Source organism: Hakea prostrata, chromosome 7 (assembly GCF_041222555.1).
Source record: "Hakea prostrata isolate BN-2017 chromosome 7, UWA_Hpros_2, whole genome shotgun sequence".
Taxonomy (NCBI): domain Eukaryota; kingdom Viridiplantae; phylum Streptophyta; class Magnoliopsida; order Proteales; family Proteaceae; genus Hakea; species Hakea prostrata.
The window spans coordinates 50,393,238-50,408,988 of NC_142606.1; the positions used below are offsets into that span (position 1 = coordinate 50,393,238).

The 15,751-nt window shown below is 38.4% G+C and overlaps 1 protein-coding gene across 1 annotated transcript in view; it reads right to left on the reverse strand.

Moving 5' to 3' along the window:
- Window positions 1–465: 465 nt before the first annotated feature.
- Window positions 466–15,751, reverse strand: part of LOC149011321 (uncharacterized) — a 43,198-nt gene continuing 27,912 nt past the window's right edge. The window contains 3 exon segments of the mRNA XM_089162622.1: window positions 466–866; window positions 8,835–8,890; window positions 9,057–9,321. Coding sequence (XP_089018748.1) covers window positions 466–866; window positions 8,835–8,890; window positions 9,057–9,321 — 722 coding nt within the window.

The window sequence follows — 15,751 nt, forward strand, 5'->3', positions numbered from 1 at the left end:
TTTGATGTGTTCGGGTTTGCTAAGAATGGCCATCTTCAGTATACGTTCATTCTCTATGGCCTTAAACTCAAGACTGTCACCGAATAGCGTGGCAGCTTTCTTCTGTTTCCTAGCCTTGCGCTCGGCAGCAACAGCGCAGGCCTTTGAAGAATCGAGGGCCTTTTTCAAGGAATTCATCTCCTCATCGTGCTTCACCTGCAGCTCTTCGGCTGTTGCCTTCAGCCGGTCTATTTCAGAATTGGCCTTCGCCAAATTCTCTTCACAGGTTTGCAGCAAGGAGCCATTGCGACCAAATCGGCTCAATGCCTCCATGTGTTGGTAAAAGCTCAACACAGCATTCCTGGGGACGAGGAGATCATCAGAAGAACTCATAAGAAATTATGAAAAGCAATTAATGAAAGATCAGGAGGGACGGTACCTTGTGGAGTGACTAACAAGGGCATCATCGTCCAGGGCTTCAAAGGCCTAACGATCAGCAGGCAGAAGACCAAGAGAACTCCATTCTGCAGCTTTCTCAAGGTCTTGTGTTGCCCTATCAGTCTGCTTCAGTGTCGACTGAGGGATGAAGATCTCATCACAATCTTCATTCTTTTTGGATTTTTTCTGGGAGGAGGCATCAACCGAATCGTGCTTCCTTTTAGTTCGAGTGGTGGAGGAGATACCAGACTCTTCCACCATTGGTTTTTTCCCTTTTCCCGAAGCATCAACCACGGGCTTCAAGTTCCTAATACCCTTGTAGGAAGGGTCGGGAGAGGGAATTGAAACCACTTGTTCAGTAGTCAAGGCTCGAGGCGACCGTTGCTTAGCTGTCACAATGTCCCTAGCAACCTTTGCCCGAAGATTTTCGGGGTTCATTCTTAGTGGCACTGCAAAGAAGGACAAAAATCAGGATTGCAAAAAGACATATCATTCTTAGAAATTGAAGGATGATGGTTAAGAAGCTCACGATGAGCTAGTCCCCAGTACTGGAGGATGGAGTTGTATTCCATCTCATATCCATGTATCTCTTGATACCATGGAATTGATTTGATCTTCCTGACAACCGTTTTGTCTTCTTTGGATAGGAGAAGGACCCAGTTACCCTCAAAGTATGAAGTATACTGTTTCCAGACAGTCAAGAAGTTGAGATCTGATTGAGGCGCTCGACAGAAAAAATATCGCTTGCGCCATCCTTTGTGATTGGAAGGGCAAATTCCTTTAGCAAGAATGTTGCCCCTCCAGTTAAGCTTAGTTTTGTTGCGCTTGGAAAGCACACCCCAACCGGGAGGATGGGAGATAGAAAGAAGATGAAAATGCACAAAAAGAGCAAGAGAAGGCGTAATGCCAAGTTCAAAACATAAACCCAAGAAGCCGACGATGAGACGCCAGCTATTGGGAAGGAGCATTCCAGGGCAAATATCCCAGTGATTCAGGATGGCTGCAAATAAAGGATTAAAGAAAGGAAAGCGAACCCCGCTTTCCAGTGCATCTATATATAGGGAAAATTCGCCTGGAAGGGTCGAATCAACCCTCTCATCAGGGTTTGGAGCCCTAAGTTGGTAAGAGGAAGGATAATCAAAACCCTGAATGGCCAAAAGAAGAGTTTCCTCCTTATACGAGGAGGCAACAGAATCAGGTCTACCACTAGTTTTGGAAGTTTGTTTTTACTGCCCAGAAGACTCTGCGGTCACCCTAGGAGTCATGGATGGTCCAGACTCAGGAGGAACGGAAGAAGTTTCAGCTTTTCCTTCTAATCTCTTCTGGTTAACTTCTACGAAGTCACGCCAGAGAGCAGTTAGGGTTTTATTATCACTATCCGACTGCTCAAAGGGAAGGGAAACAAAGGCCTCGTTACAATTATCACTATTACTAGCATCGGGCACAAGGAAGCTTCAGAAGAAACCCTATTGTCCTCCATTACTAAAGTCTCAGTACGGTACAAAAAGAAAATGAAAAACCTGGAGACAGGAAGTTAACTTTGCAAAGGGATCAGTAAACTTACTGATTCAATAAGGCAAAAAGCTTGAGAACGAGAAGGCGCGAAGGAGACGACGAGGTTTCAAAATTCCAAGACAAGAAGAATGAAACCTACGAAGACAACGAACCGCTTTTAAGCACCCGCACGAGTGTTCGAGGATGTGAGTGATCGAGATTGATTCAGCATCGACGATCGAGATTTAAAGACGGTTTGAAAGTTTGAACTCACGAATCCAAAACAGGCGTTCGGAAACTGTCGCTTGGGTTATGTGAGCCACGATTGTTCGACTACAAAAGGACGTGTGGCATCGCCCTCACAACGCTCGAGGAAAAAGTGACCACCGCATTAAATGTGATATGACATTTAGTGGGATATGCAAAGACTATTGCTTGACGAGGAACCCAGTTAAAAACCAAGCCCTCGGGATCGACCGAACGCTTGGTCTGGGGGGCTCGTGATGTGGAGAAAATATGATCGAACCTGGTTCATACTTGGTTTGACCTTCGACTCAAGTCGGGACGAAAGGAATTGACTCGCTTCATAGCGAGTCGGGTCCAGGAGGTAGCTTGCTGAGGAAGAAAACTAAATCAACAACAAGCACGCCCTAATCCAACTTATGGATTAGGTTGATGATGGCAAACACAACTTGGCGGCTGTCACTTATCGCTGTTGAAGGGATAATCATCAGATAACCGTGAGGTTATCTCAGGAGTCCTCTACTAGTTCAAACTAGTAGAAGTCTATCGCTCAACGGATCTAACTATTAGAATCCAACGACTATCCGAAGAAGGCTCAAATACATCCAACGAAGAAGATTCGAAGGTACACTCTATATAAACATCACTTACCTACAAGGTAAGGGAGGAGATATACACACATTTGGACATAAACACTCAGATGCTTATGATCTAAATCGTTTTCCAGTTATTCATTCCTTAGCTCTACGCTTCTAGCAGAGTGTGGTTAAGTTCATCGACTAACTTAGCCTTCGGAGGTGAACTCCCGACCCCAGTGGTCGAGCCACATCTGACGCTTTCATTTTGCAGGTCATTCTAAGGAGATCTAAGGGCTAAGTAGATTTTGGACGCATCAGAAGCAAATTTTGTTTATATGATGATTTTGATAGCCTCACAGATACTATACATATCGATGCAATAGACTCATTTAAAGATAATAATTGAAGATTTGGTTATGTTAATAGAGTTCAAATAAAAATAAAATTGATATTATATTAGTTTGTAATTCTTTTCCCCTTAAATCCCATCTCATATGTTAATTTGTCTAAAATTTGATTTTTTTTTCTATTTATTTTATATTGACTTTCCACATTTTTTTATGTGTGTGTGTGTGTGTTTTTTTTTTCCTTCATTTTGATGAATAATGTGAATATTTCCTAATGTGCTACGACGAATATTATACTGAGAGAGTAAAAATATTTCTCTTATTCAATAATGCGTAAGCCAATGTTCGTACAATAATTGGTAATGCAACATTGATTAAGAGCTCCGGAAGAACTAATCTATTATTATCTGGAGACCAAATTGGCTATAAATAGAGCATTATTTTGTAGTAAGTCTCAAAGAAACTTATTAAGTTTCAAAGATATTTATCAAAATAGTTATCATATGGAGACTATAAATAATGGTAAAAGTGAATATCTATACATTACTACAAAAGAGTTAGATCTTGTCTCTCAGTTTGTATTACATGAATATTCGTATAGTTAAAACACATGCTTTGGTAAATCAAAAGAATATTGATTCCGATAACTTTATTATTTGGCATGATCGGTTGGACCATCCCGGATCAAATATGATGTGAAAAATTATTAAAAATTCATATGATTATTCATTGAATAACCAATAGGTTTTTTCAATTCAATAAATTTTCTTATACTGCTTGTTCTTAAAGAAAATTTATTAATAGATCATCATCAGCTAAAATTAGATTGGATCCCTTATAGTTTTTGAATGTATATAAGGTGAAATATATAAGTCCATTCACCTATAATGTGGATCATTCAGATAATATATAATTTTAGTATGTGCATTTATAAAATGGTCACATGTATGTTATTATGAACTCGTAATTTGATATTTGCGAGATTGCTTACTCAAATAATTAGATTAAGGGCACAATTTATAGATTATAAGATAAAGAGAATTTGTCTTGATAATGCTGGTGAATTTATATCTCAGGCTTTATGATTCCTGTATAATAATTGAAGTTATAGTTGAATAATCTATTGCTCATTTTTATATCCAAAATGATTTAGCAAAACGATTTATTAAATGTCTCGAATTAATAGCTAAATCATTATGAGAAGAAAATCTCATGTCAACATGGGATATGTTATTTTATATGCAACATTACTTGCATGTATCAAGCCAATAAGTTGCCATAAATTGGGGAGAAAAAAATGTGGGAAAAAAAATGTGGGCCCCATTTGTAGTGGGGCGAAGGAGAAGAAAAGGAAATAAAAGGGTTCTGTAAAAAAGTGATAGTGGTGGGTCCCACTTTTAACTTTTCCAAACTTTTCTAGAAAATCCCGTCAAATTTGTGGGGTTTTAAAAAGGCTTGGGGTGAGAAAGTTGGGTTGCTACATCACCAGACAAGTTTCATTGATTCAAGGAAACTTGTCTCTCACTTCCCACCCTAAGCAACCAAACAATTTACACTTTTGGAATTTAAAAGAAAGTAAGAAAAGTTTGCTTTTTTCAAGAATTTTCCCACCCCACCTTTATTCCAACAAACAAACGTAGCCTTAAGGTCAGAAGCCAAATATTTCTACTCTTAGAATTTTTTGGACGTGCGGTTTATGTTCCAATTACTTCACCACAGAGTACAAAGATGAGTCCCCAAATAAAGTCGAGAATACATGTTGATATGAATCTCTTTATATAATTCAATATATTGTCAATGATTGATTGGAGATTTATTTAAAACTAGACTTGTTGATTATAATTTTGATGAATTAGTTTTTCCAAGATGAGGGGGAGATTCTTCACTCATGATCTTCAACAAAATGATGAATCGATGTTCATTGAATTCGTTCAAATGATAATTTGACAGATTTATTTACTGAAGCATTGCTTACTTCAAATTTTGAGAAATTGGTATATGAGATTATGATGTGCATACTCAAAGATACTCAATAATGTTATTATCAGGGGGAGTAATATACGTGTTGCATTCTTTTTCCCTTTACAGGTTTTGTCCCACTAGGTTTTCCTAGTAAGGTTTTAATGAAGGAGCTACCAATATGTGTTATTTAAATATGTATACTCTTTTTCATTCACTAGGGTTTTTTCCCATAGGGGTTTTTTTCTTCTTAATAAGGTTTTAAGAGGTACATTATCTATTAATGAACATCCAAGGGGGAGTGTTATAAATAATATTGATTATGGATATCCATCACCTCCAAAGAGATCATACTAAAAGATGTAACTTCTAAATGAAGATCTCAACCATCTCATGGTGCGATATTGGCAATCCGCATTCCCATATTAATCAAAGATCTTAGCAGTCCATCATCATTCTATATCAAGATCATCTTATTGTGTGTGAGAATCATATATTATATTTCTTTGTAGACTCGATATTTCCATATCCAGAGAAAATGCTAGTTCCATTATAAATATATAATAAATAACTCAATAGAAGAGTTGAACTCATCTTGTCTTAATTTTCTTTATTGTCTTGAATATATTTCTTCATTTTATAACAAGGTACAATTAATACAGCCTATTTTTTGAAAAAAAAAAAAGATTTAAAAAATTCAAAAGCCAAAAACAAGTTGAGACATGTTTTCAATTTTTCTAGAAAAATTATGTTCTATCTTCTTCTTTTTTTTTATTTTTTATTTTATTTTATGGTGGTGGTTCTTAAAACACATGTGACTCTAGTAGTTATAAGTGACATTAAAATAGTAATTTACTTTCTTTTATAAATTTTTTTTTTATTTTCCTCCTCTTTTTCTATTAGATTTTTAGGCTTTGTTTGCTAGAATAAAAGTGGGGTGAGAAAAATTTTGAAAAAACAAACTTTTCTATGAAATCCCAAAGTGTACTTTGTCTGGTTCACTAAGGTAAAAAAATTGAGGTGGTATGCTAACTTTTCCACCCCATGCCCTTTCAAAGCCCTACAAAATAAGAGAGATTCTGTGAAAAAAAAAGTGGAAAACAACAAAACAAGACTCACATTTAATATTTTTCCACAAAATCCCTTCATTTCCTTTCTTCTCCCCCACCCCATTACATATAGGGCCCACATGTTTATTTTTTCCACCCTTTTTTCTCACCCCACCTTTGCAAACAAATTGAGCCTTAATGTGCATCTGGTAATGGTCTTTTCTGATAAGATGTTCTTTGCGAGAATGGTTTTCTAGTGTTTTTATGAAAAACGGTGGTCTGAGCACAATTTAGACAATTTGGTAAAATTTGTGTTGATAACACTTGAGATGATGAATACTTTTTATTAAAAAAAGAATTCGTATAAAAGCGGGAAGGAGTTCGAAGTTGTGTTTGAATGAAGTTTGGGTTGAATGTCCCTCTTTGAAGGAATTTTGACTTGCTTTTTGTTTTTGAGAACAATGAAACAAGTCAAAGTTGTTTTGCAAAAAGCTTTCTTAGACATGTAAATTGGACAGATTTGTTTTTTGAAAATGAAAGAACAACAACCCAACCAAATGCTATTTTGTGCTGATCTTTAGCGTTATGAGAACGCCAAAAACTAGTCCTTGGTTTGATACCAAGCAAGCAGGAGCTATGCTATTTTTGTTTGAGATCGAAACAAGTGTCTCCGAAGCCATACCATAGCCAACCCTCCTCCATTGAGCAATTGGCGCTAGCCCTTAGGCCCCCAGCAGCCGATGCCGACTCTACTGGCCAGACAACCTTAAGGTTTCGATCCAAATTAGTTTGGACACAACCAACTCTATCTGGATTTTTCAAACACACTTGGTAATGGGAATACAATCTTTGTCAATTCTTAGTGTGAGTGCCCAGTAACTATTGGCGACTACACCCTTCAAGAATGTCGACAAAGGCTCTTAGATATAGGAAGAAAGACAAAGGAATTTTGGTTGGAAAATTAAGGTAAGCTCTCAAATGCCATATTTCCACTCCTCTTTGCTTGGCTAGAGATTTTTTGTTATAATTCTTTGGTTTTGAAGAAAGTAAAACTTTTCATCAATCAATTTAGTTGTACTGGGCTAGTCATGTTGTCAAGAACTTGCTGTTAGCCTAAATGACAAAAATTTTCATGATTACTCTACATTTGTTAATTCTGCGCTACAGGGAGAAGTTTTAATTCTTACATTTTGCACTTGGGATTTATATTATTTGCATTGTACTTGGGAACATTCTAGTCCTACAAGGCTAGGAGGTTGGGAGAATTGTGGGTTACTTGAAGATGTATCCCTAGTTCACAGTGTGTGTTGGGTATGACTCATGCTTCACATTGTGTTGCCGACAGACACGAGTAAATTTTGTATCTCTTTCTTCCTTGTTTTATGTTTGATTGTGTGTGATTGATCGCTCTAATCCTAACATTTGGTATTAGAGCACCAGGTTCTGCGATCAGGTTACTTTTCTTTTGCATATTAGAATTTGAAATAGGGTTTTCTTGGTGAAGAATAATCCGCAAATTTGTCTGTGAAAAATGTTGATTGGTCAATCACAAATCAAGGTGGAGAAGTTCAGAGGAAAGGGTTTTGAATTATGGAAGTTAAAGAGGCTTTGCTTGTAAATAGAGATTTGTGGTACGTGGTTGAAGACAATAAACCATCTGTGCTAGCAAAAACTACTGAAGATGGATCATTTGAGGCGGCTATATCTGTTGACATGAAGGAATGGATAAAGAACCATCGGAAGGTTCGTAGTCTAATCTAGATGGGCCTTGCTAATAATGTTTTGGTGAACGTGACTTCTGAGAAGACAACAAAGGATCTCTAGACGAAGCTGGGAAGCCTTTATCAAAGCAAGTCACTCGTGAATAGGCTTTTTCTGTGAAAGAAGCTACACAATATGGAGATGAGTGAAGGTGATTCATCTTCTGAGCATTTAAATGAATTTAATACTATATGTGGTCAACTTGCATCTATAGATGTTATTCAGGATGAGAAAGATAAAGCTTGTACTTTACTTTGTCACTGCCTAACTCATGGGAGCATGTAATTATTTCGATTGGTTCTGGTGCAAACTATCTTTTGAGACTGTAGTTGCAGCCATGTTGTCCAAGGAGATGAGAAAGATGGGTTCTGAAAGAACCATGAATGAGGCTCTAGTGGTTAGAGGGAGAAGCAGTGAGAAATCTAAATTTCGGTGATAGAAGTAAATCTAGGGGAAGATCTAAAATCCCAAGACAAATTTGGAGTAAAGTGTTGGAAGTGCAAAAAGGTTGGACATCTAAGGAAGGATTGCAAAAGTAAAAGTTAGGCCCAAAAAAGAGAGATGAGGTATCATCTTCTACTACAAAGAAGGACAATGACAGTAGCATAGGAGATTTGTACATGGTAGGTAGCTCATCTCAGAGTGATTGCATAATTGATACTGGAGCATATTTCCATATGATACCTCGTAGGGAATGGTTCTTTAGTTATGAGCCTGTGAAAAATGGGGTTGTGACAGAGGTGCTATCATTGAATATCAAAATCATAATCATTAACCAATTCCAACCACCTATGTTGCAGCATGTTCAACTCCTTCTAGGTGAAGAAGTACTTCAAACTTTTATGATCAGTGTAGATGGCAATTCTTTCTTCGAACAAATAATGGCGCCAAATCTGTAGAGCAAAGATTACTACTGCTAACTCCAGATCGTGAGTAGGGTAGTTTCTCTCATAGTCCTTCAGTTGCCTAGAGGCATACGCCACTACTTTTCCATGTTGCATCAGCATGCAACGCAAGCCAATCTTTGATGCGCCTATATGAACTGTCAAACCATCAGAGTCATCTGGTATAGTTAACACTGGGGCACGTGTTAGTCTATCCTTCAATTCTTGGAAGTTCTTCTCACACGCTTAGTCCAGACGAATTTCTCCCCTTTTCTAGTAAGCTTAGTCATTGGAACAACTAATCTAGAAAAGTTCTCAATAAACCTTCGATAGTAACTTGCCATTCCCATAAAACTTCTAATATCGGTCACAGTCCTTGGTCTATCCCATTCTTCAATTGCCTTGACCTTATTAGGATCAACACGAATTCCTTCTGCTAAAACCACATGGCTGAGGAAAACTACCTCAGATAACCATAAGTCACACTTGCTAAACTTGCCAAAAAGTTTCTTCTCTCTCAATCTTTGCAAGGTGAAATTAAGATGTTCAACATGTTCCTCTTCATTCTTCGAGTAGATCAAGATATTGTCTATAAATACGATCACAAATTTATCCAAGACATCATGAAATACTTGGTTCATCAGATCCATAAATACCGCAAGAGCATTTGTCAAACTAAAAGGCATAACATTGAACTCATAGTGACCATACAGAGTTCTAAAAGTTGTCTTGAAGATATCACTAGGCTTCACCTAAGTTGATGATATCCAGACCTAAGGTCTATCTTCAAGAACACCATTGCTTATTTTAGCTGATCAAAGTGATCATCTGTTATGGACAGCGGGTACTTATTCTTGAGGTCAACTTATTTAGCTCTCGGTAATCAATGCATAGACACATGCTACCATCTTTCTTCTTTACAAACAAAACTGGAACTCCCCAAAGTGAAATGCTAGGTTGGATAAATCCTTTTTCTAAAAGCTCGTTCAGTTGGTTTCGTAGTTTTTTCAGTTCAGTGGTTGTCATTCTATACTATGCTTTTGACATAGGAGTGGCTCTTGGAATCAATTCTATGGTGAACTCAAGTTCTCTTTCAGGTGGTAAACCCCACAAATCTTCTGGAAAAACATCCATGAAGTCTCTCACTACTTCGACTTCCTCAAGTTTCTTTTCTATCTTGCTTTCACTTTTGGATGAAGCATTAAGTGATACACTTTCCAGCAATGCATTCACTTGCATTGTCACATCCACCCAGCCGGTACCCTATCTGGCATACCCGAGTGTGTGATCCACAGCCCCAAAGAACAAGTATCGAGGAAATCATCCTCCCACATATGCAATAACATAATCATGAACAGAATATAATCATTGTGAAATAATATAAACAAGAGATCCAAATAAGGAAAGAAATGATAATGAAATCAGAGTGTGGAAAATAATACCAAATGTGTATATAATCAAAAAGGAGTAGAGTGAGGCGGAATCTCACTCCACAGTTACAGCGGAATGTAGCTCATAAGTCAAAGAGAAAATACAATTGTTCTCAAAGGAAAGTAAAGAAATGATAATCAAACTAAATTAAGAGTCTTCTACTTTATAAAGAATGTCTTCATAGATATAGACTTCATCAATCAAACTCGGACGTTCCCACTCTACGGTAGGGCTAATCATGGTATGTAACATGATCTGTGAAATCCAGCCCAAACCTAACCAGGACACCCTATTTGTTTTGGGTTAAAGAAAGGGTTGTTTAATGTTAGACCTTGATTTCAGTGTTTTTATCTTTGGAAGCCTTAGGAAGTCATATCCGACCTTTTTCCTTAGAGTAGACCCAATGTCCCGAAGTGAAGGAAGAAGTCCTTGTGGGCCCTCTTTATGGAAGACATGGTGTTTGACACAAAACCCATGGACATTGACGATGATACCCCTTACTTGGGTACATTGTCGGTGTTTAGTGAAAATCTGCGTATCGAAGAGGGTTGAATTAGTTGAAGTACCAAATGAACTCCCATGTACAATCCAAAGATATTTCCCAAAACTAGACTTCTTGATGGACTTGTAGGAGAAAACCCCACTCAATTTGACCCCGTATAGCCCTCCGAATCCCTGTCCGAAGTTGCTAAAGTATTTCTGGATTTTTTGCTGAAACCTGTTTTGGTTGATCCTCTTTGGTCGATGCCATCAACCGAAGAGCATCGACCAAAGTTTCCCAGATTCGAGTAAAAAATGCTGTTGGAATATTCTCTCATCTATATATTCTAGCCTCGTGTTTTGAGCCCTATTACACTCATTTAGACCACTGAGAATGAGAGTGAAGCTTCCCAAGGCATTCTCTTGGTACTTGTGAAGGATTCTTGCCCCCAATCATTGCAATCATTGTCTCTTGACCCCATTATCATCTTCTAAGGTATGAGTCTCTCTCTTGCTCTCTATTCTACTCACTTCCCTTCTTCTCTTTACTGATGAGACCATGGCCAAGGTGTTGCAACCTTGCAAACACCTTGCCATGAATGTCTCTTCCCATTTATACTTGTTTTTCCTTCATTCTTGTTATGCCTCACTTGCATCTTGATCCTTGCATATGCATTACCATGATTCTTTGCTTAACAACTTGATTTCTTATAGTAGACTGAAATGTGGAGTATGATTAGCCTAACTTTTGGCTTGCAATTGATTGTAATCTTGTTCCTAACCCATTCCCCAACTTATTCTCTAGCTTCCCTTTCAATTACATCGATTTCTCATGAATGCTAGGATTCTTGTCTTTAGAACATAGGACCTCAATTTGGGGGTTTTCATTTGGGCCATTGGATTGTGATAATACTTTCTAGGAAGTGTTCTTACATTGTTATTAATCATCCCTCCAAGTTTCGGATCGATCCGAGCCCCGGAAGACCGATTTCAGACCAAATCACCAAAATCCAACTTGCTGTCCGAAACCACTTTTGGTCAATCCTCTTTGGTCAATGCCATCAACCAAGGAGCATCGACCAAACATGCTGCTGACAGCAACCTTGCTCCGTTTTGACCTGTTCGACCTCCGATCTTCCTGATTTCTTCTCTAATCTCTTATTTATGTTTGTTTAGGGTCTTAACACTATTATTGGATCATTCCTTTGTGACTCTTGGATCGTCATCAACTCAACTTAAGGTAAGGATGGTTATCGCCATAAATACATAGGCTATGTGCTTATGTCTCGATGCTCATAACTTAGTTAACATAGCCTCTTAATTACTTTTGAATATCATAGGACTGCTATACATGTTTTAGAACAATAGTATTGTGATTTCATATACTCTTGTTATAATGATTTATTACTCTTGCTACTTGTATGTATGATGGATCACTTCGATGTTATGATTTAACTTCTATCATGATGATGTATCAAATGTATGCGATATGATGGACTTGAGTATGTGATTGCTTAGGTATAACTTGGGATTGGGGAGTGTCCTATTGACGCTTCTGTCCTTGGGCATCAGAGGGAATAGTATGGGATGTTCTCTGAAGATGCCTATCGACACTTTCCCGGGTTATTGGATGACATACATAGGATTGTCTAGTTGTTTGGCTAGGATGTCCCTGTCGTATCAAACCCGAATCGGAAGGGCATTGAGACCGAACGACCTGTGGTAGGGTATGATTTGATGGGCGTTCAAGACCAGTAACCAACCCGTGAGAGGACATAAACCATGCTACGGATACCCGAAAGGGGCCATTTATTGGTAGGGTTGCAAATAGCTAGACTTGGGCTCACGGGCGCTCAAGACCGGTAACCAATCCGTGAGAGGACGTGAGAGCTTCCCATTTACTATTTATGGATGACCAATAGGGTTGATGAGTTCGTAATCCAGGATTACGCTGACTCTAGTGTGAAGGATACCGGAAAGGATTGCCCAAGGCGAGGAATGGACGTATTTGGATCTGAGTTGATATGACGGAGTAGATGACTTGCATTGGGCCAGGCTTTACCCTGACATGCGTCAATACTTATACCAAATGGTGATGTGAGAGAGTGGTGACCGAATCCCTTACCATGGTTTGAGAGGACTTTATCCAACTACCACAGTAGACTCAAGATACGGAATGGGTTGAGGGGGAGTGATTGACGACCCAAAGAAGTATGGTGCTCTGACTTAAAGCATGTCTACCTTAGAGACTAGCATTCATAGAGTTAGAATCATACTTGCATGTGTTTCATAACATATTGCATCATGTTGTGGTTTGTATCATATGGCTTATGTTTTATGGAATAACTGCCTTGCTGAGTTCTTTTGAACTCACTCCTTTTTGCAACATCTTTGTTAGACTCTATTGCAGGTACTACTACTGTCGACTTTGACAATCAACACTCTGAAGACCAAGTTGATGACCCGTACCCCACTGGTCATGGTGTACAAGTTGATAAAGACTAGTAGTCCGAGTTTGAGGCTTATCTGGAGCAGTTCAGTTTTGTAATTATGTGTTAGGGATGGGATATCACCTCATCCCCTTTTTACCCTTTTTATTTGATTTGTCGAGACTATAGTTTAGTTTGTTCCTTGGTCATTTTGGGAGCCGATTGTAACCCTTAATTTTATTCGATCTACCTTCCGCCAATGTTGTAGAGGGAATTTCCACCTCATCTCCGCATGTTGATCATTCATTTTATTGGTATTGTCACATCCTTCCAGCCGGTACCCTATCTGGCATACCCGAGAGTGTGATCAACAGCCCAAAGATCAGGTATTGAGTAATCAACCTCCCACATAAACAATAACATAATCATGAACAATCATAATAAAAGTGCGGAAGATAAACCATAGATCCAATAAGGAAAGAATGAATCATAAATAAATCAGAATACTAGATATAATCAGAGTGTCAAAACAGATAAGTAAAGTGAGGCAAAAAAAAATCCCACTCTACAACCAGCGGAAAAGTAGCTCTAAAAGAGAATAAACTAGACAAAATCTAATCCCAGTAGCAAGTACAATGGGTAACTAAATTGTTCTCCACTTTATAGACAACATCCTTATAAGTGTAAATCTCATAAATGGCACAAGGACGCTTCCACTCAATGGTCGGACTAAGCATCGTACGGAGCATAACCACTCGCGGGATCTTCAGTGTAATTGTGGTAACCGCAATCACCTTCCTGGAGATATGCCTCTTCGCCTTGCGCTTCTTCGTAGGGACCGTCATAATACTCGGCACACAGAATAGTCTAACAAACATTGTACAATAAAGGAATGAGTTTCAAAGAAACTCAGTAAGGCAGTTAAATCCATAATAACATAAATGGCTGGATTTCAGAACAAACATAAATGCAATATGATATGAGACAAGCAATGAATGAATGAATCTAACTCTATGTATGCTGGTCTCTATTGGCAGACATGCTTTAAGTCATAGCACCGTACTTCTTTAGGAAGGTCTCAATCACTCATCATCAGTTGGTAATGGGTCCGGCATCCCTCGGGACATTCCATGGCTGGGGGTTAAGTCACCACTCTCTCACATCACCATTGGTCTAAGTACCGGCACATGTCAGGGTAAAACCTAGCCAAATGCAAGTCTTCTACTTAGTTACATCAAGTCAGATCCAGATACGTCCATTCCTCGTCCCGACGATCCTTTCCGGTATCCTTCACACTAGAGTCCTCATAGTCCCCGACTACGGACTCATCAACCCTATTGATCATCCACATATGGTAAACGGGAAGCTCTCACGTCCTCTCACGGGTTGGTTACCGGTCTTAAGCGCCCGTGAGCCCAAGTCTAACCATATGCAACCCTACCAATAAATGGCCCCCACAATGTGATTCCTGTCCTCTCACGGGTTGGTTACCGGTCTTGAGCGCCCATGAATCCCCATTGCTACCACGGGTCGTTCGGTCTCAATACCCCTCCGATTAGGGTCCGACATAACAGGACATCCTAGCCAAACACTACTAGACAATCCTAGATATGTCATCCAACAGTTTAGGAAGGTGTCCAGAGGGCATCTCCGGAAACATCCCATAATATTCCCGTAGTAGTCCAAGGACAGAAGTGTCAAAAGGACACCTCTCCTTTCCAAACCATACTTAAGCATACACATGCATCAATTCATATCATCACATATATGGTAACTTCATATATGGAAAGAAATCAATAATTACAATCACTTTGTATATAATTGATAAGTAAATCATACATGAGTCAATTCAATATGATTAAGCAATGCTACTGTAATCAAAGTTATGCAACGGTAGTATATCATTGCAAGAATCTAATTTAGGAAACAACTCAATGATATTCAAATATAGAAACTAGATTCATGCTATCTATGTAATTAAGGAAATAACCATCCTTACCTTTTATAACTCGCAAAGGAATCCTAAGAAATCAAGTAAGATCTTGGCAAACTTGAGAAGAAGGTCCTAAACAAGTGTATACAACATATTAGGAAAGATCCCTAACAGAAAAGATACCAAAACATCCAACACGGACCAATTCTGGAGTTCTTGTACTCATTGGTCGAGTGGATTGGTCGACTGGTCCAGTCGACCAATTAGTCGACCAATGCAGACCGTAGCCTAAAAAAACAGAGTTTTAAGATATGAAATCCGAATTTGGTGGTTCAAAAGGGTACTAATCAAGGGGTAAACAACATCAGTAGTATTCTAACATATAGGGGACCTCAAAACATTAATCAAATCAAGACATCAAGATCCAAATTAGGAAACAAAAAGTTACCATAATTAGATCAACCATGGATCTTGATGAATTCAAAATAGAAATCAAAGACAAGAACAATAGGAGGATGGGTCATTGCTTCAGGTAAAGGTATCATGAAAAGCATACTTAGATCTTCAAGGAAATAGGCTTAAAAGCATAAATCTAAATAAGGAAACAAAACCTACCATATATGTAACTATCATGATTCATGAAGAACACATAGTATGGTAGAAGAGAACAACTAGAGATTGATAGATCATGGATCATGAAAAGAAAACACAGCAATTAACTACTAACATGCTCAATATAGAAGATC